Source organism: Colletes latitarsis, chromosome 10 (assembly GCF_051014445.1).
Source record: "Colletes latitarsis isolate SP2378_abdomen chromosome 10, iyColLati1, whole genome shotgun sequence".
In the NCBI taxonomy this organism is placed as follows: Eukaryota; Metazoa; Arthropoda; class Insecta; order Hymenoptera; family Colletidae; genus Colletes; species Colletes latitarsis.
Genome location: NC_135143.1, coordinates 26,111,489 through 26,137,384, shown reverse-complemented (window position 1 = coordinate 26,137,384; position 25,896 = coordinate 26,111,489). Strand labels below are relative to the sequence as shown.

At 43.5% G+C, this 25,896-nt stretch overlaps 1 protein-coding gene across 3 annotated transcripts; it reads right to left on the bottom strand.

Annotated features, from left to right (window-relative positions):
• Positions 1-2: 2 nt before the first annotated feature.
• LOC143346538 (uncharacterized) lies at positions 3-25,637 on the bottom strand. 3 transcript variants are annotated; one of them, XM_076774702.1, is made up of 3 exons: positions 25,420-25,637; positions 25,247-25,337; positions 3-229 (listed from the first exon to the last, which is right to left on the bottom strand). In XM_076774702.1, the coding sequence occupies exons 1-3, from the start codon at positions 25,632-25,634 to the stop codon at positions 101-103; spliced, it is 435 nt and encodes a 144-aa protein (XP_076630817.1). In that variant the 5' UTR covers positions 25,635-25,637; the 3' UTR covers positions 3-100. The 3 variants fall into 3 exon arrangements, 1 of the variants encoding a protein (XP_076630817.1); XR_013080432.1 differs by lacking the exons at positions 25,247-25,337; positions 25,420-25,637 and adding an exon at positions 8,624-9,073; XR_013080433.1 differs by lacking the exons at positions 25,247-25,337; positions 25,420-25,637 and adding an exon at positions 8,624-9,073 and having other exon boundaries at positions 3-226.
• Between the last annotated feature and the right edge of the window lie 259 nt (positions 25,638-25,896).

Sequence of the window (25,896 nt, the reverse complement as noted above, 5' to 3'; positions counted from 1 at the left end):
GTCTGCGATCCGAAGGAGATCTTTTCGCGGGGGTTGCTCAACGGAGGTGAACCAGAGGGTAACTAGGGGAGTGGGGGGAACAAGGGGGAGTGGAAGGGGATTAGGAACGGTGCCAAAAACGCCTCTCTTCCGGAAGCGTGGTCCTCCTAAGGACGCTCGGGGAGATCATAGGTAATCCTGGCGCTTCGTTGACGATCACGAAGAAAATCTCGATCTCTGACCTCGCCTTCTGGAACAAACAGAGAAAAATGTTAGTTTGGTTCAACGGAGCGATCGATCCTAAACGACCGATGCCTCCTATCCACGCGATTCTTATCTAGATAACAGTTACGAATAACGAAGTAAAAATTACGATCCGAATTGTACGAAACGAAATTATATTTTAACGAAAACATTGTACAGTGAACTCGACCCTCTAGACGTTGACTTTTCGTTCTATTCTCTCGATTTAGAGGCCGGGAATCGTTTTTAGAGCTGGAATAGCCCTGTGCCAACATTTGTCGTCTCCGTAACACGGGCAACGCAGATTAGATAATCGAGAACTTCACCAAACTTCGAACCACACGAACGATTACATCGTGTCACGTTAATTCGTTCCCGATCGAAGGGAAAGTCACTATCGTACGACTCCAAAGCGTTTCGCGAGGAAGAAAGCTGAGCAGAGGAGCACTGGGGGAGTCCGACGCTAGTGCCTTTCCCTTCGAAGCGTCCAGAGATAAATCCTAATCTCGGAACCGTTCGCACAAGATTTCAACCGTGTTTCCACGATCTCCCCCCGAGCCGAGTGGCTAACGAACGTCTTCGCTAATTAGACTACGCTGAAAACCTGTCGCTCGCCAATTACGTAACGCCGTCTTTCCAATATCCGAGGCACTCGACGCGAGAAGTAAATTAATACCGATGGAAACGCGAGACGATCCACGGCGAACCGCGGAATCCGGTTGCAAACAGTCAGTTTATCTCGTTACACGGTCACAGCTGGTCGAAAAGGGGACTCGCTCGACGAACGGAAGAGTTAAAAATCCTCGTCGGAAGGGCGATCAAAACATGGCGACGAGTCCTCCGGATCGAATCGGGCGTCCATGATCCCACGATCGATCAAGCCAATTTCGGGCGTTCATCCTTCCGGCCTGGGCTTGATCGATTTCCCCGATCCTCGATAAAACGCGCGCGCGTACAAGAAACGGCAGAAAGGCTGGCCAGTCACTTACCCGTCACGATCACCGATGATAATCGATCAGCTCGCGAGATCTCGGTTAATTGGGTCCTGATCTGCGCTTTAGTGCGGCGACACTGATGATGCGCCGGCCACTCGACGATCAAGTGCCTCCGAATGATTTATCAATCGACCGGGCATAGCCGATGATCAAGGTCATCGATGACGCAACCGGGCCCCTCTCTCGCGATCGCCCAATCCTGATACAGACCCGATGACACGGAAAAAGGACGGAACGATCGCGCGTCTCGGGGCGAAACAGAGACCGACCGTCTTATCAGCCAACAACTCCCCGGGTCTGTTTGAACGACGCTTCGTCATTACCGCGGAGCCGATCGAGGGGAGTTCTATATCTGCCCTTCGCGTCTTTTCGAACCTTTTCGCCGAGACGAACGTTCGAACGGCCTACGACACGCTCAAGATCATTTCTCGAACGCAAACGATATCTGGAGACATTTTCTCAGTTACCGAAATCTCTGGAGACTTTCATTGATGGAATTGAAATTTGTAGAAGAGAATTCATTTAATCTGAAAATTGAGTACTCGAGTCGGGTTCTTTAACCCTTTCAGTGCTGAGTATTCATAGGTGAAGTACTCGTTCGAGAAAGAATACTCTGTTAATTGTTAACTAAGTTACAATTATTATATTACAAAACACACCTTAACATGAATAACACAATTCTTTTTTGAATACTAAAAATTGCAGTAAGCGAAAGATCGAAAGAATTGATAAACGCATACATGCATCTATGGTATTCAAAGGGTTAATTGCATGTGAAAAATGTGTGCCAGAAAACGAATGAAAATACTAGGTCCTAAATGTACGCCTACCAGAGGCGGATGTAGCACTTCCAAAATTATATGTTCAGGGTAAATAAAATACTCGAAAACAAGATCCGATAAGATATACACAAAAAGCCCGGCGATAAGATTACTACTTCGGAATTGGTTACGAATATTCGATTATTTTTCACACTGCGGATCCTAGCATTCCTCGAGCACTCTTTCCGATCACATATCACGGTAATATTACACCGTTATTGCAACCTTTTAGTCGTTTTCTGCGCCAATAAAATATTCAACGACCGTCTTGCGTACGCGTACTCCAATATTGCTTCGATTATATAATTAACGATTCTATTTACGTTTCGAGCGTAAATTATCGTATTACTCCGACGTACGAAATATTTTCCACTTTCTATTTTAAGAAAATTCCATCGAATCATCAACCTTAACGTACAATTTCTCGAGAAACGCACAAATCCCGATCGCTGATACGATGAATCGAGCGAAACAGCGTCGATCGAATCGATCAAATTTAGAATAAAGTTCAATTTCGTGACGTTCGTCGAAAGGATATTTCTCGATTTGTAAACGTCGGTTGTTTTCCATCTCGGAAAATAGCGGGAACGTGAATGACGCAGATCATGGATCGTCAAGAAGACACTCGAGATTGTTTCGTCCGATATTTTCGACCGATCACTCCTCTAAATCGTGAGGTGGGCCTGAACGAGTTGACAATCGAGATAAGCTGGCTCCGAAATTGATAAGTGAAAACTATCAGTCGATTTTGAAGGTTCACGGAGATTAGGATAACGGCTGATCGAAATCTGCGCCACGGAAGGGCTCTTTTAACCGTACAATATCCCACCTTAAAATTAGTTTCTCGCTAAATTTTCCTATCGACAATTTAAAAGAAACTTTTAACCAAATGTTTCGTCGTAAAATTAAATTTTCCTACGTAATGTCACGATAGAATACGTCATTGCTCGCGTTTCGTGTCGTTATTCTCGCTTTCCCGACGACGCGATTTTGTTTCCCTGTTTCATAACGGTACGCGTCGTTCGGGAATCGTCCTCGATGGACTTCGATCGAATTTCGAAGGCTGTCGTCGCGCAATTTTTAATCTTACGTGTCACGAATCGCCGCTGATTTTCGGCCGCACGTGCATCGCCCGCTCTCGGACGGAACGCGATTAACGAATCCCGATAAGATTAGTCTTCGCGATACGTGATCGAGCAACTCTCGCCGATGGAGGAATTTTTTTCGACCGGTTTGACGTAACGTGTCACCTGTTCGATAAATCTGTCGGACAGGCGGCGATCGACGGGGAAACGATCCGGTGAAAACGCGAAAATCAATGGAAAAATAACGGTCGAACGCACGACTCTCGATGAATTTTCGAAAGAAGTTCGCCTTATCGACAGATAAGCGACGATAAACATCGTTACGGCGTATCTAACGATTTAATAAAATATTATTGTTGTCCGAAATCGGCCGATAAGTATTTCCACGATAATTACCTCGGAGAGGAAACTTTTTATCCTTCTGAACTTCGAACTCTATATTTCGATCCGCGAAAATATTTTTAGCCTTCGAGGCTAATTTTAAAATCTCTAATTTTCAAGTTTTATTTGGCTGACTCCCAGAAAATATTGCGCGTTTCGAAGCGTTGATCATCGATAAGTAAGAATAGAATTATATTCGTTGAATCATAGTTTTAATTATAGTAATTAATTAAGATTCGTTTCAGAAATAAACGAAACAGATAAGATATGAACAATATATTCCAACACTCGTAGGAATTTCATTCGAACATCGACTATTTCACTCGTCAAAAAACATCCTCAAACGCTTGAATCGACTGTTAAACAACTAAATCTTGTTCAATATACATTATTCAGAAGAGTTCCGTCTTTAAAACGTCTGCCAACAAATGTATTCTAATCGGTGAAGCGACACACGGGCAAATGTTTTCTAAAGAGACGTCAAACCATGCTCAACCATCGCGCAAGCGAATCCTCATCGACGAAACTTTTTTTTAAAACTCACTGGATCGTCGCAGAAGTAAAAATTAAATGTAAAACGTTCTTTCAAACACAACCGTTGTAAACAAACGTCGTGGAATCAAACTCAACCGTCGAGGTAGCACATTCTTAGCAATAGACATCCTCGACTGTCAAAAATAAATAATAATTTAAAGAACAGGTTACATTTTTAGACGCCAAACGAGGAAAGACGAAACTCGACGAGGGGATTGCAATTTTATCGAGTATATTACGAAAGAAAAATTGTACGAATGAAATAAAAAGATCGATAAGCAGCTGATAACGTCGGTTGCAAGCTATTTTCTTTCGGAATGCGTTTCTTTGTTTGTCTTTCGATGGGAGAAACGAAACAAGGTCTTCGAACGATTTCACTCGTCTCGGGATCGTTTGAAACTCATCGTGAACGAAGTCAGAGCTCGTGGAGCGAAAAATCAGCCTCAGGTGGAAAATCCTCGGGGAGAAGGTCGGCCTGAGTTAGGTCTGCGTTCGTTACCTACAGGCTTTTCCAAACAATGGGCCGAGAAATTGAGAGAGTGGCACGCGCGTTCGAGGGGACTCGACATCTTCGGCGACGCGTACCATTCCTCCTCGACCCCTGGCCGTCGGATCGAGGACGATCGGGCTTCCATCGAGGAAACACGATACCTTGAGGCCTTTAGGACCAAGGACGAAGGGACGTTGCCCAAACGACGTCCCCACGAAAGCGGAAGAGCAACGATCGGAATGTTCAACTTTGTCACATTTCATTCTTCTTTCCACTTCGACCATTTTGTCGACTCCGTAGAACAGAAACTGAAGGCAATTTTTACCGCAAATGTTGCCCCAACATCGTGTCTAAAAATTTTGTTGAAATTGGTAAGGTACGAAAGAACGGAGTCGATTTGAATTCGAACGCATTTGACTACTTTTGGTGATTTCAATGCCTGCATCGAAGCAACGTCGGACCGCTTTGAGTCGATTTCGAGTTAAGACGGGGATCGTAAGTGTCTGGAGAACATTGTACAACCACAAACGCAGAAATGTCGCATTAGATTTACTTTGAGCTAGTGTTAATTCGTGCTCGAAGCTGATGGACTCTATATTTTGGCGTTGGAGCAAAGACTATGAAATTAATTCGCAGACGTCGAAACGGTTTGAAGTAGAAGTTCACTCCAAGATGAAAATTCTACTTCAAGGATGAATTCGCGAAAAATGGGAAATACCATTACGAATCGTTTTTCCAATGAAAACGCGCACAAAAGAATTCTTTACCGAGAATCTTTTATCACGATAGATCGCAATCGAGCAATGATTCGACTGATCATCATAGAAAAAAAACCCCGAGGACTCTTCGATTATTTTTTCACCAACAAAATGGAGTTCGAACAATATCCTTTTATTCGTAAGAATAAAAGTATTTTACTTTCTCATTCGATAAATAAATAAGTACACAATCTTTTCGAGAAGAGCGGTGCTGAGAAAATGAAAGAAAATCTCGATCGATCGCGTAACGAGGTTACGAAACCGCGGTTGACAGGTACGCGGGACGTCGAGCGTCGAAAGAAAAGATTCTTGAACGGAATTCGAATCGAAAATAAAAAGCCATTTCGTCGACGGGAAGAATATTTATCGCGAAGAAACAAGCGAGTTGCTTTGAATGCATCGTTGCGCTAATAAGCGGAGGCATTTCGCGGCTAATAAATGAAAACAGAAACCGCCGGCCGTTTATTATACTTGCAAATTACCAATTATAGGCCGCGCAAACTGCCACAGCCGATATTCCCTCCCTTTTCGCGACGGGAGTAACGTTCAGCTTTTCCCTTCGAACGGTTCGCTGTTCGCCAAATCTTCCAACGACTATCTACCATCGCACTACGCGAACCTTCCTGAACTCTGACCTGTTATTTCTGGACGTACAGATTACGAGAAACTATCACTGTATCGAAGAAGGAGGATTCAACGCTTTTTAAATATTAATAAGATTTTATAAGTGTTTCTTGGACATCCAGAAAAGCTCCATGGATGGAGTTTTAATCCTGACATATACTTAAACCTCTTCCAAACTGGAGACGTATATTAGAAACTATGATATGGTTGTCAGATGAACCGACTCTTAATCCTATAGATGCGATGTGGGATTGTCCATTTCCAAGACAGATTAAGTCGTCTCGATTAATGATTCTGTCTAAAATAATTACAAGAAAGCTATTCGACCATATCAAGGATATAAATAATTATTATTCATGTTTTCAATTAAAACAAATAGTCTATCCGAATGTTCAAGTTCAGTATATAGCAGGAATAAACAGTAAAACGAATCCTTTTGACAGAGTTTCATCCGAAAGACTAATATCGAGTAAATATTGACAAAAGAAATCGATGATTCAAAAATAAACTAACAAGAGACTAAAAACACAGTTGCTAGTACTGTTGGTGAACGTATAAAGTCTAACTTCATCGTGCTACGATGCTCCAAACCGAATTTCTAAAGCTCTGAAATGATTCATGTTTGTACAAATCAATTTTAGGAACACAGAAAGCTTCGAGCACTCGAAATTCAGATTTACTGTGCCAGGAAATCATCTTGTTGTCGCATTAATATTATTATAAACTCAGATTTGTATCAGTGACCAAACGTTCCGAAAAAAATTTCAGTATTTCTGTTCCATATTAAATAACAAAAAAACTTTTTAGTTTTCTAAGCGCAGCTGTTGCACCTAGACCGACGGACAACAACAATGACAAACAGCCACGAATTCAGCTTCGATATTCCAATAAAACAAAACAAACAATTCGTAATGGAAGAACGATCAGTTTTACAATAAAGAAACTTGAAATATAAATACCAACTAGAGCAATGTTTTATTTCGTCTCTAAATATACGATTTCCAGCCTAACGATAGAGTAACAGATCTGACTAAAATTCTAAAACATAAAACGCAATGTCCATTTATCATGGGTCGAGCTTGAAGCATCAATTTGTAAAATTTCATACTCGTTGGACTTACGATACCTCGAGACGCTCTAGATTCGAATTTTCGCGTCAATCAGTTTCGTTTAAAGCTACAGGACTCGTCGAAGAACAAAGGAAAATTCTAGCGAAAATTCTTCAAGGATCTACTTCAGGTGAATCGACCGATCTACCTGCGCCGTCGGAATCCGATCGACTCGGTTTCCTGGATCCTTAAAAATCGAGCTTGCGCAATCGACCGTAACGATTTATTTTTCAACGATCGGTTTCTAATTTCCTGGGTGGAAAACCTGTAACTCGATCTATCGGAAAGAAAATGGACTCCCGAGAGATTCTCCTGGGAGGTTCTAACTCTATAAATCAGGAGAAACCAGGTATTAACTGTGAACTATTAACTCCAAAATGAAAATGTTCCTTCTTCACGAGAGAATATTAAACGCGTTTCGCGGTTAGAGTATGTTTAGCGATATAAGCTGCTATAGAAATTTTTGTGACTATAAACCAGATATTAACTGTGAATTAGTCACTCCAAAATGAAAATGTTCCTTCTTTACGAGGGAATATTAAACGCGTTTCGCGGCTAGAGCATGTTTAGCGACTGCTATAGAAATTTTTGTGACTATAAACCAGATATTAACTGTGAATTAGTCACTCCAAAATGAAAATGTTCCTTCTTTACGGGGGAATATTAAACGCATTTCACGAATAGAGCGTGTTTAGGGATATAAACTGCTATAGGAATTTTTGTAACTATAAATCTATTTCGAATAGATTAATAGCGAAACATGGAGTAAGCCGAGGGCGTACGTGACTCACGAAGTATGAGAGATTAGCTAGCGACCGACGGCGCCATCTTCCTGTCCGAATTGCTCAAAACAACAACAAATTTTCACGATCTCTAAACGAACACCAAGTCGAAAATCTGTTTCAACGAAGGAAAATAAGTTTTACGCAAGCAAGCGAAAAGGGACGGATCTCCTACGTTGGGAATAGAAGTTTAAACTTTGAGTCAGATTCATAACTCTGCAAGAGATCCTCGCGCTCTAGTCATTGGATTGGATACGAAGCGTTTGCTCTAATCGAAATCAATTTTCACTCCAGAAAGTTGGGGAAACTCTTATCTATAACGGAGTCTATGATACAAACTCTACCGCCTCATTAACTCGACGAAACCTTGATTTTCGCTATACTCTCATCTTTATATAGACATTTACTCACTGTAATTTACGCTCTATCACGATATTTCCTCTCTCTCGTCTTGCACGTTCAAAACAACGACCGTAAATGTTGCTTTGGATTTGATTTTCTCAAAAACATAGGACCGAATCGCAACGTTTGCTCTAGAACCCGTTATCCGCGCTAACTAGAACTCTATCGCATAATCTGCTCTAAACGCGATCGTCTCCCGACCCAGAACCCTGACACAACGATTGCTCTAGACGATCTTAGCTATAAAATCTATCACAGGGTCGCTCTAAATCAGATTTTCCACCGTTGCACGTCTCCGACTCCAATGTTCTAGAGCAAGAATCGTGTTTGAAGTCCGGGTTCGAGTTCGGGGAGATCGCCCGAGCGGCGGGCAGCGGATCCAAACTGTCCATCCCCGCCACGCAAATCCAGCGTTCTTACCTTGTCTGTTATCAATCCCGAGCGGCGCGATAAGACGCCGTGCGTGGTCTGGCGACGGTTCGACGGGGCGTGTTTAAAATCGTTATCACTAAGTTAGCACCAAGAAGACACTGCACTGTACACACACACAGCACATCGTCGCGTTCCGAGCGTTCCCCGCGACAAGAGCCGTTCCCCTCTCTCGGACGTGGACGAGCACGGGAAACAAACAGTATGAGAAAAACCGAAGGTTCGACGTAACCACTGGCTGGCCCACCGGAAAATCGTCCCCGGGAAAACTCGATTGTTTCGGAGCGAGATCGGCTCCGACGATCCTCTTTCCCGCTTTCGTTCTTCCGCCTGCCTTTTCCTCTCGCTCGGCTGCTGCGGCGGGAGGGGAGACAGAAAGAGAGATTTTTGGTAGCACGCGCGCGCGCGCACGTAAACTCGACTCGATGCGACTGTCGTGGCACCCGGCGCGGAACTAAGGCGAACGAAAACACCGGCCTCGGCGTTCCCCTCGCGTTCATAGCCGCTCGTACCCGCTCGGTTTCACTCGGCTCCGCTCGGCCACGCCCATCGACGCGAGGACCAACCTACTCGCGGGCGTTTACTCGTTTGCCCCCACGGCACCACCGCCGAGAACGACCCAGCCGCGTTCGTGTCGCTTCTCCTGTCAACACCGACCTCTCCCTTCCTACTCCCGACGACTCCGCGCGGCTCTAGCGGCGTTCCTTTTAACGCGACACCGAACCCGGCTTGTTCCTTCGTTTCGCGGTGCTTTTCCTTTTGCATCGGGTGGTGCGTGGTGAGATTTTAAGGGTTTTTTAACGGACGCAAGACGCGCGGTACGGATGAAAGGATTACGGCAGTATATTAACCGACGGGTACTGTTTCACGGGGCTCGCGTGTCGCCTCCGCGTTACGTAAAACGCACCGAACCGAGTAATCGTCTTATCGTCCGTGGTAGAAACCGAAAATAATATTTCGCGCACGGCAAACTTTCCCAAAAATAAACGATCGCTGGCTCGATCGTAGGAAAGTTGCAGTGTCCGAAAGATTAGATCCGCGCCGCGATCTACGCGCCGGACACGCGCCGTAACCTTCCGTTTTCCGCGATCCGATCTAAATTCGGGTCGACCGATCGCGGAAGGCATCTCTTTCGTTGGTACGCGCTGACACTGGCACGCAGGCGCGCGCTTTGAATCGTTTGTAAGGGGGAACGATGAAATCGGCGCACCGATCCGACGGAGTTATTCAACACCTCCCTGACTACCGGCTCAATCTAGATAATATTCGTTCCTTCGATAAGCTCGATTTCACCACGGGACATCTTTACGGAGCTCCGAAGACCCACTGTTGCTCGTCTTCCACTTCTTCGCGACTCGGTTTTCAGTGACAAAGGAAATCAGAATTTATTTATTATACCGTCTAACTCTCGACAGGATTATCAACGATACGCATAATATTAACGAATAATACATAAAGTATGAGCAGTCTTTAACACATAATAATAATTGCACTAGAATGAAAGAAGTTGAGTCAGTGAGCCGAAGTAACGAAAATTGAAAATTAATTAGGAATATAAACAACGATGCTCGCTTAGTTTATTCTAATCTACTTAATTGGATTTTAATGGGAATTGATTTATTGGAAGCTAGGAATTAACCATTTGCAGATGGTGTTTCGATGTATCATTGACAGCTCAGAAGAATGCAAGTATACTCATAGAAGCACAGACGAATCTTAGGTGAAACTTACAAAATGAAATGAAAATGTATTTGTAACTCAGTCCTTTTGCAAACGTAAATAAATATTGGATCGAACTGAGGGTCATGGTTTGAACAAACCGTAAAAAAAATGCTTAAATCCGCCGGAAACGTCGGAGATCCGAGACCCCCAGGCGCCAGGGCGTTCGAAAATATTTACGCGGCGCAAACATTTGTAAATTTTCGCGCGTCCCGCTGTAAAACACTTCCCGCGCGACGTTAGATGCGCCTTTATCGCGGATCTACGCAAATTTGTCGTGCAAATATTCCGACGAGCCCGGTCAGAAAAGGAGGGGGGAAAGGGTTTATTAATGTATTCCAAGCAGGCCGTGGCAGAGCGTATGGGTACGTGCATGGTCTGATGGAACGATTTGGCAGCGTCGAGCCGCGGTATCTGCCAATCGGTGGTGAGAACTGCATTAAATTCGCTCGGGAACATTGAATTTTCCAACGCCTGTTCCCCGAAACACCAAAACGCGCCGCTGAACCTTGATAATTGCTCATCGCGGATATTCTTGAAAGATGAACGGAACCGCGATCGATCAGCCCGTCCATAGAAAAGAAATTTAAACGCGATTTTATATTCGATCACGCTACTCTGTTACAACGTTCCGTACCTCTCATATAAATTTTCCTTTGAGACGAATAATTATTCCGAAGCATATAGCAATCGAGTAGACAGCAACGTCAAACGAAGGAAAATGCATTTACGATATTTAAAAATGTGATTTTATTAAAATTTATACATTTAATTCTATTTTACATCCCTTATCCGCTCCCTAATTAACGTTATCGCTGAATCAAATATTCATTGCACGAAAATGAAAAGTGCCACTATTTTCATAGCGAACAAAAACACACCGACGAATGAATAACTTTGCTCTTTCGAAATGTAAAAATTCACTGCATTTTATGAAATCTCTCTTTCGGAGTAAAATTTGGATAAAAAATTATTTTGTATATATTTTATTTTTATTTAATTAACTGTTGTATTAATATAAAGAATTGTTCGAAAGAATAAAGCACCTATGCGTTGGTTTATCCCCTATCCATCGCTAGCATTAAATTTTGCCCAATTTTTACTACCAGCTTCGAAGAATCTGCTCCTACTTTTGGAGCGAACAAATGAGTAAAAAGATACGGTAGATCGTTTTACCGGGTTCCAGGGACAGGTTGAGAGTCGCGTAGCGCGCTTTTAGAGCAGCTCGAGCGTCAATAGAGGCGCGTGCACGCGTTTCCGTGAGCCGATCTTGATGGCCGCGGGCATATCTAGATGAGATACAACGATTAAGATACACACCCTCCCCCCAACGAAATCCAAAGACCGAAATCCGACAAGAGACGCGACGACACGGGTGCACCGACCGCGTTACAGGTTAACCCAGGTCGGGCCATCCGATAGCGGTCGACTTTTCCGATCTGTTCACGGCCTCTATCGCGATCGAACCGCGAGACTAGACGATAACGATTGCTGGCTGAAATTAACGAGGAACCGATCAACTATCCGAAAGGAACTAATCGCCTTCGAGCGAATATTGACTCGTCGAGTGAATAATATACTTTTCAAAGTTCGATACTCGATGACTTCTAGCTTCCCATGACTTGGGACGAAAGTTTAGAACGAGAGGCAGAGACCTTGTTTTCGTCGGCTATGTGTTTTGAACTTTGAGGGCTTAGCGATCGTTAGGTTTAGAAATGGAGGTGGAAATGCATGATGTCGCGAGCCAAGCGTCAAGATGGTGGCCCTAAGGGGGTTCTGCAGGCTTCTAATGAACGATAGTTTCTTGTTTCTTTCGAGAAGAGTATACAACGTAGTTAACTAAAACGTTTTGTATTAATTAATATGGTTACGAAGATATCACGTGAGGTTTTGTGCATAATTTAGACTAAGACCGGACGAGTTGGAAGTAAATACCAAAATGGTCGTCATGGATAGTTTACGTTTGCAAATATCAATTGTAGAGGTGGCGTTCATTATTTTACAAAGTTAATTATTTAGCATTAGGAAGTAATTACAATGCACAGCAAGCATAAAGAGGTTAATAAACATAAATTTGAATTAGCTGAAAGTGTTGCGTATTCGCATACTTATTCATACGTTATAAGAGAATTCATTAATTTTCTCGTATCGATTAAACCGGATATTTCCACAATGCAATCTCTCATGTTGCCACGTGCGAATGTGTGCGGTGTTTTAAACGACACGAGTTACCGAAATCGTATCACGCAGTAAATTTGATTCTTTCAAATACAACTTTCGACCACCCTTTTTTCCGGCCAATCGATATGGGAAAAATTCGTCTTTCAGATAGCAATGTAAGTAAAGCTAAATAGAAGACATAAAATGTTGTTATTTTTTATTTATTGTCTGGTAGGTACTAAGGGAATTCCTCCTACATATATCATATATGTACATAGAAAAGTAAGCCCAGTCCTATACCTATTAGAGTGTACGAGCTTCCGTAATTGGAGTGGGGAGAGCGGTATGTACACATATACCCGAATCTTTTCGACAATCAAGCAGTTTATTGCGCGAGAAAATTGTCCAAACTTTTATTATTGAATAAAGTAATAAGTTTGCGCAACACAGAGGATCGATTATTTACAACAGACACTCGAGTCCTAGACACCCCAAAGTTGTTCAACTTTTGACTCGCGTGTAGGATCGAAAGGATAATGATAATCAGCGGGGTAGCGTTGAAAAATCGTGGATGAATTATCGGAAGAAAATTCTTTTGTAAAGGGTGTTCGTAGGTGGAGGCAGGGATTCGATTCTGTGCTGGGAAGGACGCGCGTCCCGCGCAGCCTTCGGCTGCGTGTGTCGTCTCGGTTTCACGGCACACGAGGCCGCCTGGTGGGGGGTAAGCGTGGTGTGCGTGTGGTGGTAGTGGTGGGGATAGGGATGTGGACGGGTTGGCGGCGTTGCCGGGTCGCCGGGTGGCTGGAGTACCGACGGAGAGTACAACCGAACAATCTGTAGAAGCTTGTTCGGGACGAGAGAAGTCCGTAGATCAGCCAATCAGATAGGCATACCCCCTCTCGTCCATTGTCACAAAATGGCGGCCCTAAATCAGCCTGACTCCGCCTATCGCGTCCCCCACCCTCCGGCCGACTCTAGCGGCGCGTCATGAAAAACTCCGCCTATCGATTCATTTTTACCGCTCTTGTTTCCCCTCTCTCCGTGTTTCGCGCGTCTCTCTCGGGTCTCCCGTTCTCTCGCCACCGGGTTCCTTATGGATCGCCCTGCCGGCATACGGAGCCGCCGCGTGCATCCTGATTTCGCCGAGGCGTTCATCGTGCTCTTGGAAAATCGATGGAGAATGGTACGTTTCCCTCGCGATGCGACCTGGGGGAGGGAAACCCCCCGGTGACGGGGCTCGGATTCCTTTTTTTATCCTACGTCGGGAACAAGAAGAGCCTTTGTAGATCGACAGTCTTATGCAATAATTACCCCTCCACTGACACCCTGCGTCTTTCAACACTAGATTTACGGAACTTGTGAAATTTCAAGATACTGAAATCAAAGTCATTATAATTTACTCGTATGGAAAATGTGATGAATGCAATAAAAATACCTGCACTTTACAAATTATGTTTTGAACATTATTTTCCACCGTCGTAACTTCCTTTTCCCTCGCAATTTAGATTAAAATTTTTAAATCTCTCACTTTTCATTTCACTAATATCAATAAATCTGTTACCCGATAAAATCAAAGAATAAGCAATTCCCTTATTAAGTATACCTTGCATAGTCGTAAGGGCGAAAGTAAGAAAAAACGATACTAGCCATTTAGTTAATTAAAATATACAAGGTTCAGGAATGTATAATTTATGAGCTAAGGAGATATATAATTAACAAAATATGCGAAAAGGACGCATGTTGCCCTTCGTTGATTTAAATAATGATACTATCAATTCATCCCATAAGTAACGCGCGTAATATCTTTTTTTCGAGAAGGGTGAAGTCGAAGTAATTTATTTACACTCATTAATAATTAATATATTTTCCCTCGTTTTAAATTATTATACTATACCGTCCGTTTACTCGTTTATCGATCTATACTTTACAAAAATTCTACAATTTTTAATTCGTGTACGGCGAACTATTATGCAAACTTCCGAAGGAGCAATTATCGCGCGAAGATGTGCCCAACGAATGGGAGAAACGAATCACTTATTCCCATCTGAATTAATCAAGTTTTGCCAGCCACTAATTTGCCACGTGTATCTCAGCGTTATCTTGACAAGAAAAATACGTTTTCTTTTAATATTGTAACCGGCGAACCGTCACAGAACTCCGCCTACGAGTTTCCTTGAGAAGATGGAATTCTTCTAAACACGAATATATATATATATTAATAACAAACAAATGTAAAGCAAATATTCCAGTAATCGAGCCCCAGAGATTAATTAGAATGATGGTTTTCATCGTTGATCTTCGCTGCAATATCTAATTTCTTTGTTTACCGATCACCAGACGCAGTAAAATTAAACAAATTCATAAAAGAACCATTTTTCACCGATTAATGAGTCAAGGGAATAACTTCGCGATGCAATATTGATTTCTTGCATTAATGATCGAGTCGATGACTCGTACGCTTCTCGGTCCAGAATGAAACTTTTCCGTGTCGCCTCGTATCTTCTATTAATGGCCAATTCGCCGATAATTTTCTGTCCCTGTACGCGCGTGACCTTAGGGTTCATCGGTGTTACGTTATCACGGGATGCTTGCACTTTCACCAGAACGTATTTTAACCGGCTTCCCGGTTTATCCAGATTTTGGGTAAAAGCAGCCTTGGAATAAGCGGCGCGCGAAATAATCCTGGCTCTCGGTCGGGGTCGAAGCTCATTATCGTTAAATGTGTGTCCGAAACTCGTTTTGGCCTGTGCGCCGCGCGAATAAAGTTCGATCGAATTATTTGTCGACTGTCCGAGAGTTAGTTTGCACCGCGATTAAACCAACCAGTGCTCTAACGATTGCTCTATCGACTCTATTCCGCGCTATAAGCGCTCTAAAAATTCTATAATTTATCTCTGTTCATAAACTTGCTAGCGTACGTTTATTCCACGTGTGTATCGATCAGGTTGATTTCTATTTAGGCCGATCGTTACGTGTTCGATCAACGACTCCTGTCTATGTAACTTGTAGCTTCGAACAACAGTAAAAAAAAAGTAACCACAAACACAAAACTGTCTTTGTAATGGATGGTCCTTCGTCACGCAACAGACAATGTCAAATGTTCCCTTCAAGTAGCCCGTGACTTTGATTTTTATCTAGCGAACCAGACCCTAGCCTAAAGTCGAATACGTAGCAGATCAGGACAGATTAACAGTTCGCTGACCAACGAGGATTAATTTTGACCCGTATTCAGTCATTATCATCGGACGATTAAAATTATTAAACGTTTCTGCATATAAACATGTTTCTATCGAGAATCGATACGAATTGTCCTTGATCAATATTTGTTCTGTAAACTTTAAAAATTTCGTAAAGTTCATTCTCTGACATCTTGGAAACATGAGTCAGAAGCTACGGCCATTCGACCATCCGAAAACTGATTGTTAATAAAATCATTACGGATGCACCGTTATCGACAAACCGACGATTCTCCTGTGCAAATGCTCCGCAATAAAGGTCATAAATTTATGACGTCGACTAATAGGCGTTCAGATTGTTCGTGATTCCAGGTAAAATGATCTCGTGAAACGTTTTGCCCTCGGGTCGGTGCAATAATTTCTTTCGAAAACACAATGTCGCCTTTCAAAGTTACGCATCGAGGTTTTCTGACTGTCAAAAAATGTCTTTCGATAGTAAGCGTGTTCTTTAACTGTCATGAAATGTCATGCAACATTAGAGTAGAGGAGAAGGGCTGACATTTCTGAAATTGTTAGAATTGCTAATATGTATAATGCATACGTGGTATTCGACTATGTTTGTAATACCAAAATCTGTACCATGTTGCAAGGACAACGCAAAACGAAAGCAAACGCAAGTTGAAAAATTTTGGAGCTTAACGAGCCCCGCCTAATTGCCTCCAATGATTCACTAACGTCCACCCATTAACAGTCGTTAACAAAATCAAAAGCTATTGTAAGTAAACTGCTGTTAATATCCATTGTGGTTGCGTTTAAGCGCTCGATTATCTCTTACCCACTATTTTTGACCTCTAAGTGTTTTCCATCCCTCGATGGTCGCTGTTCCATGCAGTTTTAACGTTCAGTTCGGTTTCTAAATATTCCCGAAAAGCAAACGAGGAAATAATAGCCTCCGTAGCTTCCGACAGCGACTTTCGAGCAAGGAACAGTGCCTAGGATGACATTGGGTCGTAAAAATGGCGTCTTCGTGGGTCGAACACCGTCGACGATCGTCTAAATAATCGGTAAACAAATTTTTCGACAAGTTTCGACGTCAGATACGCGAAAACACGGATAGGGGGTGAGGAGAAGTTATTATCGGCGAAAATTCGACTTCTTGGAGGTCACCGCGCGAAGAAAAAGAAGCCTCGCAATCTGAAAGGAGGCCCTGGAGAGTCTTCCTCGTCCCTTTTTCCTTTCTCCTTCCATTTTCCGGCGTTTGATACCGCGTCGCCGGTTTTTACTATACGCTACTTACTTTCCCGACTTTTCCGAACGTCTTTTATCCAACAGGACACCCTTATCGACCAGACAGGCAAGTTTTTTCCAGGGACGCGAGCCTGAATCATTGACCAAGAGAATCTCGGTTCGAGCCAGAAATGGCCGCGTTCGAACCATCTTATAATTGACGTACACTTTATTTTTCATAGCCAAGCGTGTGTGTTATTAGTAGACTGCGGATCTTCATGCAAATTCATATTTTCATTGATAGAATTAATTAAATGGGAGCTTCGTAGAGGGTTGTCTCAACCCCTAAATATAATAATTCGTATCTTACGTTAAATGTTTCTTATATTTGTTCATACTAACCCTTTGCCCTACAATACCAAGTTTGTATACATTAAAATCAACGCAGTTTTACATTGGCGAGGTATTCGTGAAACAAATCTGTTCTTTATTTTGGTCACTCCTCTTCCGAACAAATTTAAACAAAATTAAATAGTGTGCATTTGAGAAATTATTTGGAATGAAATCGTAATTAAAATTTCCCATAAATGTATAAACATCCGCAGTCTAGCTATTAGACATCATAACTTTCATAAAGATGTATCGTCCACAGAATTTATTAATGTCTCGTCGGTCAAGCGATTAATGAGATTAGGTCTGTACTTAGAGCATCGTTTGGAATTGATTTTACCTCGATGAGAATAAGTGCACGCGACCACGAGATATCGTTCGCCAGGGCGAAGACTCGACCTGGACTCCGAATCCCGAGGCCTGGATAAACAAACAATGGTCGACTAAGTAGCGGGAGAAAGGTTCGTCCCTCGGGAGAAAGGGCCGAGAAAAAAACGAGAGAAAACTTTCCACCGGAGTCTCCTTGTTCGGCTAATTTACGACGTTTGCTTTTCGTGCACGGCCACTCGATTTCTGCATTGTACAACCTGGACTCGTAAAACATAGATACCTTTTTCGGGCCCTGACCACGAGATCCAGCCGATTCTCGTTAAAGGACATCGATATCCTGGCGACAAGTGTCACCGTTCGAGGGACACGCCAGGTCGGAAAGTAAACTGCAGCCCTTTGTTTTTTCGCCAAATTCGAAAGGAGTTTTCTTTTTAGGAATGAAAGACGCTACGTTCAGAGACAATGGAGGCATTCAACGAGGATCGCTAGGATCCTTTTGTTTCAAATTTTCGAGGTCGAGAGGGTTGAACGTGGTGAATAGAACCAGCTTCTCTTTAATTCGATCCGATTAGAATCGGAGTTCTTTGCGTGACAATTGCGAGATTGTTGTTAGGGAGAACTTGTTAAGGAATTTATATTAATTCCAGCTTCTAGTTTAAAATTTTCTAACTCCAGAGAGAATAGATCTTATTCTCCTCGGTTTTGTTTTACATAATTTCTCCGTTAACTGTACCGGAAATGCGTCTGCGAATCCAAGTGGATTTCGTTAGTGGAGGGCAGTTAATTACAGAGAACAAAATTGGCCATTTTCCCGGCATCGATTCGAACTTCCCCGAGAACTTTAGCACTTCTTCAGAACTTGCTGGCAGATTTACTATTCTCGGACGCTCCGTCCACCGTTCCAACGAGACTCCTTTTCTTTTTCTGCGAATTTGCCTCGATCGCAATAATTTCTTCGCAGGTCGGAAATGAAGGATTATTTCAACGAGGGGGGATCGCGGCTGGGAAAAAGTTACGTTCGAGAGATTACTTCGTCGCGATCGTAATTAGATTTCGAACTCTCGTTTACGTCGATCGTCACGGACGAGCCTGATTTGTCGAACTGAAAACGATAGCGGCTTCTGGGCTGACAATCGCGCCGATAATCGGAGATAAGAGGAGAACCGTGAGGCGAGAGGAGCGAAATATCATGTCGGCCGTGCTTTCAGCCCACAAAAATCCAATTCCTGCAGAGTCACAGCCTCGTCCGAGGCTGGCTCGTCGTACAGCGCGTTTCCAAAGCAGCGTGCTCCAAAAAATGATCTTCGACACACGCTTTGATAATCGAATTACGATTTTTCGTCTAAAATTACGTCGAAATCGTTGGGTTTTTATTCGTCCTCCGAACAATTGACTTTGAAAGGTAATATCGAGACCTGTGTACAATATACAATGTAAAATCACTGTGAGCCTTTGCAAAGATTTGTTTTACTGGAAAAATTCTACGATAGTAAGCCTGATTTTTCAAAATCGAATCTTTTTGTGAAAATAGTAGGTATTGTCTCGGAGAATTATTTTGAGAACGCACTGTAGATTTTCGTCAGGTCGACGCAGCAGTTCCGAAGCGAGTGGCAGGGAGGGTGGATTTATTGTAACGTATAGACGCGTGTCAGGAACGTGTTGCATCCACCGGATGGAAGGCACCCGGAAAACGAGCGGTTTCAGACGAACGCAAAAAAGAAAAATGAACGGCCCACCGAGTCTCTGTGATTACGCTAATGCACCGACCACGAGGATGACGACCACGACTCTCTGCGCTCGATACATCGACGAACGATCCTTTATGCCCAATTCCTACCTAAAGGACGCGGTTTCGATCGATACAGCACTATTTCAAATATATAACATTTTTTGATAAACAATACTGGCTTCGATGAAACGAACAATTCGGCCGTAGAATTGTTCAAACAAAGAATCAGAAATTTGTTCGTTCGAAGGATCGAGCCCCCCACACAAGCGTTCCACGAGGACGATTTCCAACAATCAATTTCGCCAAGGACAATGGAATTCCATGGATCTGTTTGCGTATGAATCGCAACTGTTCGTGCCTTGCTTTTGTGCATTGTGACGCACAGTTGATTCGATGCATCCGACAATGGAGACGGTTTCGAATCCGTTGCTGCTCCACTCGAGGACAGGAATTGAAGTTCACGGACTCTTCGAAACGCGTCCTTACCGTCTCACTGGTCTGTCACCGCGGGACGAAGGACCTTCGTGGCTTTCTTCGTTCGGATAACATCTTTTCCGTCGACCTTTTATCTCGTCCCCAAAGAACGGAACTTGCAAGAACACCGACGGTTGCTTCGGTTCGCGTTCGCAAGATGCATATAATTCGTCGTTTCCTTGGTGTTTTACGGATCGACAAACTTCATTAGGCTCGTTGCAAACTTTATTGCAATTGCTTTCAGACGTAGAGAATCGTGGATCATCTGTCAGAGTTTAAAGTAACGAAACGTGCAATATTTTTTGGGACTTTTTATCTAGTCTCCAAAGAACAGAATTTAACAGATATTTTACGGATTGACAGACTTCGTCAGGATTGATGCAAGCTTCCCCAATCTTTGAACATGGAATATTGCAATTGTTTTCGGAGGTATTCTAGTGTGAACCTTTGAAAAAATCGTGTTCTTTTTTACCCATTTTCTTAAAGAAAATAATTTGAAAAATATATCTGCAAAACCTTGGGCCTAAATTCCTAAAATTAACGAAGTTATGTTTAAAGATGTAATGGTCAATGTTATTGTTATAGGGATACAAAGCGTTTTTCTCGAAAGTATGTTTACCAGAACGGTGTCCACGATATCTCAAAATCTACTCAACATAGATTTTAGATTTTAGATGCAAATTCAGTACATGTATAATACATATAACTATAGCCCGTATTAGAATCAACCCAACATTTTTACTTTATCTTTCTTTAGGAACCCAAAGTTAAAAAAAAAACATGAAAAAATGAATAACCCAACTTCAAAGCTTTGCCATTTTCTCTTTTGTTCTGATACCAGCTATAGCTAAACTCATATTAATTAAGAATCTTTCAGGTTTTTTCATTTCAAACAAACAGAATGGCCGGAATCATGGATACCGTGAGACGACCTTTTATAAAAGCGACTGTGTTTGAGACTGTTGAGGGTGGCACCTATGTGATTAAAACATGTGCAAATAAACCTTGTTTTGACTGCAAAAGGTTATAGTTTATTCACCAAAAGTCTCCAAAAAAATTTCAAAGAATGCACTTTACACTAGAGTACCCCCTTAAAACCTTTTATCTCGTTTCCAAAGAACAGAACCTGTAAGAACACGGTTGTTCCAGTTTGCGTTAACAAGATGCATATGATTCATCGTTCCCCTGTTGTTATTTAAGCTTCGCCAATCTTTGAGCATGATTATCAGAGTTCAAAGTAACGAAACGTGCAATATTCCCTGGGAGATCCGGATAAAAGAATAACGCAAAATCGCCCTATCAGGCCTGTTGGTGGGATTTGGTATCCGTAGGACTCGTGTACCAAAGTCGGTTTGTCACCGATCAGTGACGCGGCGTACCGACAAGAAAGTGCAGAAGCAAAGAAGCAATAGAGCGCCGGAGAGTGGTAGTAAAAAAGAGTAGCAATGGAGAATGCCGTTCCCTTATCATCGTGGCATCGACAACCGTGAAAGATCTCTTTTCCAAGGTGGACGGTGTCCCCTCCCCTCCCGGTCGTCCTCTTCCTTTTTACCTTCCTCGTCCACCTTCGCCTTTCCTTCGTACTTCCCCCTCCCCCGCAGTCACTAACACAGGCGACCGGGCCTATCTCTCCTCCAAATAGGTCTTGCAGTACTTAGGGTTCATCAAGATAACTCCGGCCTGGCTTTGTGTTTCTTCCAAGAGAACGCTGTCTCGGGCTGGAGGTGGAACGCTTCGCGGAGAGGAAACGACGAGAACGGAGAACATATTGTACGCCGGTGCGCCGCGGCGCGCGTGCTTTATGTTTTGCCCTTTTCGAGATCCCGGGCCAGCCAGCTTTCAGGAGTTTCTACCCCGGTGCTCTCCTCGAGCGCGTTTCCCCGCGTCGCTCTTCCGTTTCGCGGCCGCGAGACGCTAACGAGGACGTCGCCGCCATTGCAATACGCCGTAGAAACGTCCCGCGGTCTACTATCGCGCGATCAGAACTGGATCTTATATCGGTAATCGTCGCGATGGTTCAACCCGGAAGTCGAGCACAAAAAAATTCATTGACAAATTACGAACTTATACATATGTTTTAAGCAAAACAGTCCTGATGGCCGCTAACCGAAGTTAGATCGTTTCAGTTTTCCGATTGCAGGGGCAGTTAATAGGTTTATTAGGCGTTCCAACCGAAGCACCTGGACACCAGGCTTTCGTTTCTGCCAGTCCACGAGTAATTAACGATCCGAAGGCTAAGCCGACCCACGGACAGGACAATTACGTTGCGGCGACGCTGACGGACCGACGTCGTCGAAGGGCGTGGCGGCGTTTCGTCTTCGTTTACGATTCACGTGGTTTCCCCTCTTTTCCGGAAACAGACGTGCGGGCATAAATCTCTCTCGTCGGTCTCCGCAAATTTTCGACGACGAATTTCACGTGAATCTTCGAACAATCGTCCTGTTTAGGGAAACAACCGGGGTCTCCGTTCGCGTGCTCCCACACCCCCAACTCGCCCTCTTTGGTCACACGTTTCTTGCCAAACTTAACGAATCAAACTCGATGATGCTTTTAATTGTCAAATGCGTGCAGTAGTACCGCTGTAAAAGGGTTAACGAAAAGGGTACGAAAGGGTTAACGATCGGCTCCGTAAGTTCGGAACGTCTTCGACAAAGTTTCCAGGGATCGCTATTGACCTCGTTTCCAGATTACGCGTTTTATCGAGTAACTTCGGGGCCATCGTACAATTTTTCCCCGTATCTTGTTCCACTTTTGGGGAACTTGGAGACTTCCCGAGCGGCGCGGAAACAGGGTCAAAAATAAGAGGAGCTGGCGGCAGAAGGGAAAAGGGACCGAACGAAGGGTGAGAAGTCCGAGGACGGAGACGTCACGCGTTAGTCTGGTATTTTCGAATCCCTGGAGCCTTGCAGCGGCGTTTTTACGATTTTCTTCGCGTCTGGTTTCGAATTGCCAAAACGAAGATTCCGGTCGATTCCGCGAAACGGCGAGTCTTCGATCATCTTTAAGGACTCTCGTTATCGCTCAACACCCGATACATCACCTCTAACCTCTCGGAACGCGAGCGTCAAACAAGATCAACAATTACGAGGGATTCGGAGCGGCGAAAGCGTTGTCAATCGCGGTCTGATCGAGGATCGATGGCTATCTGGGCGCAGATAACCGGTTTCCTCGTGAGAAACCGCTAGAAAATGAACACGATAAGGCTGGCAACGACGACCGATGGACGAGCTGACGTCCGTATCCGAAGGAGGATCGGCCTGGCGGCCACTTATCTGCTGCTGGTCCCGGCCAGATAACGGCCTCGTGGTTTTACACGGTGTCGGGGCGTGTCGAAGATACATCCAGCTTTCTGGCCGGCTCTCTTTCCTCGTTTGTTCGAAATTGAAGTTTATCGATGCGCCTGTTGTCCGTCGCCCTTATCTCCGAGGCGTGGCCGGGGGGCTTTTACCGCCACGTCCACGAGCCCGGAAACACGTGTAATCTCGCCAATTCGAAAGGGTTTCCCGATACCGTAGGATTTTCCAGAAGCCACGAGCTTTTTACGACCGTCCGTGCTTGTTTAGGCAAAGGGCGGCCTTTCCAAGGAAATCGTTCGACGAGGTTCCCTGATCTAACGCGAACAGTTCAGAAATCTCTACGAAAGACTCTTTCTGTTTACACTTCGAAAGGAGCAACAACTTTTCTCGGTTCCTGGATTCGCAAGCTTCCCCTAAATTCTGTATAAAATTGTACATCAGACTAATCGTGACATCTTATAGTCGTAAGTGTAAACTCGATGTAATCTGTCACGTGATCCTTAAATAGTACGGAGATTCCGATATCCAACTTTGTGCTATTCTTCGCTTTTTTAGTGAAAGATTATTTTTAGTTGCAGGGGTCAATTAGAATCATTTTTGGTGAATAGACATACCCCCGAAATCCTATCCATTTTCGAGGAAAACATTCAGTAAATGGACAAATTTTTCGTCAAAATTAAAAAATTTCAAATCGTTCTAGAAAAATTATTTTCGGTTGCGGGGGTTAATTATAATCATTTTCGGTGAATAGACATACCCCCGAAATCCTACCCACATTCTAGAAAAAAATTCGAGAAGGTGTGAAATTTTTCGTCAAAATTAAAAAATTTCAAATCGTTCTAAAAAAATTATTTTCGGTTGTGGGGGTCAATTATAATCATTTTCGGTGAATAGACATACCCCCGAAATCCTACCCACTTTCTAGAAAAAAATTCGAGAAGGTGTGAAATTTTTCGTCAAAATTAAAAAATTTCAAATCGTTCTGAAAAAATTATTTTCGGTTGCAGGGGTCAATTATAATCATTTTCGGTGAATAGACATACCCCCGAAATCCTACCCACTTTCTAGAAAAAAATTCGAGAAGGTGTGAAATTTTTCGTCAAAATTAAAAAATTTCAAATCGTTCTGAAAAAATTATTTTCGGTTGCGGGGGTTAATTATAATCATTTTCGGTGAATAGACATACTCCCGAAATTCTATCCACTTTCGAGAAAAAAATTCAGTACTGGCGGAACTTTAAACGTTAATAACTTCTTAACGAAGCCACCATCAACAAATTGGTATTCTTGATTTTCGTCTTATTTTGACCTCTAGTATTCCCCATTAAATTTTTTCCCAATGGTGGCCGAACACCCTGTATATCGAATGCTAAAGAAGAGTACGACGAAATATATGGAATAATTAATAATTTATTAAGCACAAGTTTCAAGAAGACGACGCCTCGGATTTCAATGGAAATTCCTCTGGAAGGGCCAGGAAAGTTTCGAGAATGGTTTTAGGGTGAAAGGGGAGGCCAGGGTACATTGTAAACCAGGCGCCAGGCCTTGTAACCTCTAAATACAGTCTCCCTTTCCTTTTTCACCCGCGTCCCCTTTTCTCCAGGGGTTAGTAAACCCCGATGGCTTCGTCTTACGCCGCAAGATTCCTTTTCAGCCTTCGGCCAGCGACGTTTACGATGTCTTTATCAATTCACGTTACGGGAGCCTTTATGTCGGCCACGTGACTCGACATAATTCATATTCGCAGTGAAAATACACGACGAAAATCGAAAAATTCCCAGACGAATCGTTGAACTTTCGAAAATAAAAGTCTTGAAAAATTGAGAGTCTCGAGAATCAAAGTGATATACAAATTTGAGGATCATGAAATCGAGAATTTGGATAGCTTCTTCCCAATTCTCCGACGCTTTTGCGCTATCCTTGCAATGGCTACGCGTTTACCTGCGACAACAGGTCGACCCAAGGAGGCTGAATGGAAATTCACCCAGGAACCGAAGCACCCCAGCAGATACGAGACCGGGGTGACCCAGTTTCGCATTACCGATATTTGCGATGACACCCAGGGAGTCCTCGGCAAAGTGCAAGAGCTGACCAAGCCCCGGTGGGACACTTACCTGGATCACCTGTGCTCCAGAAACACGATTAGAGAACGGCTCAGCAGTCCCCCGTGTCGTCTCAGAAAATATTTTCAACGAGGATGGATACCTAAACAGAGAGAAGTCTCCTAATAGCGTCTACAATCAAGATACTTTTAAACAATTAAAATTTTTTCTATTTTAATAAATACCTTTTACGGAAAAAGCGTTGGCTATGACATCCCGTAGATAATTGAAGAGACAACTTTCCCCAAATCAGCCACGATTCGGTTTCAGTTTTCGAACACCCGAAAGCGTTCGACCGTAGGAAAAATCGATTCGACACCGAATCATTCTGGCAGCCAGGAGCCCGTTGGATCCTCTTTTCGTCGATTAGTCGCTGGAAACGTTCCCGGAAGAGTTTCATCCAGCTTAGGTCGCAGGTACAAGGGATCCTCTCCAGCCGGTGTCGTCGTCGCTCCAAAATGTCGCAATGTCTTACGTGTCCGTGGCCCATTGTCCTTGCCTCGGGCACCCTGCCTGCGCGCCCCGCTGCTCTCCTCCCCCGCGAAACCCTCGTCGTCCCGGTCCTCGCTCACGGATACCCCTGGAAGAACCAGACGAGACGAGCTACGCTTACTTCTGTATACCTTCGACGCGAATACCACCGTTTTACGGTCGGTCGTAGC

Excerpts from the sequence above, each read along its gene's own strand:
- LOC143346538 (XM_076774702.1), bottom strand. The coding sequence starts at position 25,634 with ATGAAACTCTTCCGGGAACGTTTCCAGCGACTAATCGACGAAAAGAGG. Across the intron at positions 25,338-25,419 it reads CAACGCTTTTTCCGTAAAAG|GTATCCATCCTCGTTGAAAA; the intron begins GTATTTATTAAA and ends CTCTCTGTTTAG. Across the intron at positions 230-25,246 it reads CTGGAGCACAGGTGATCCAG|AAGGCGAGGTCAGAGATCGA; the intron begins GTAAGTGTCCCA and ends TGTTTGTTCCAG.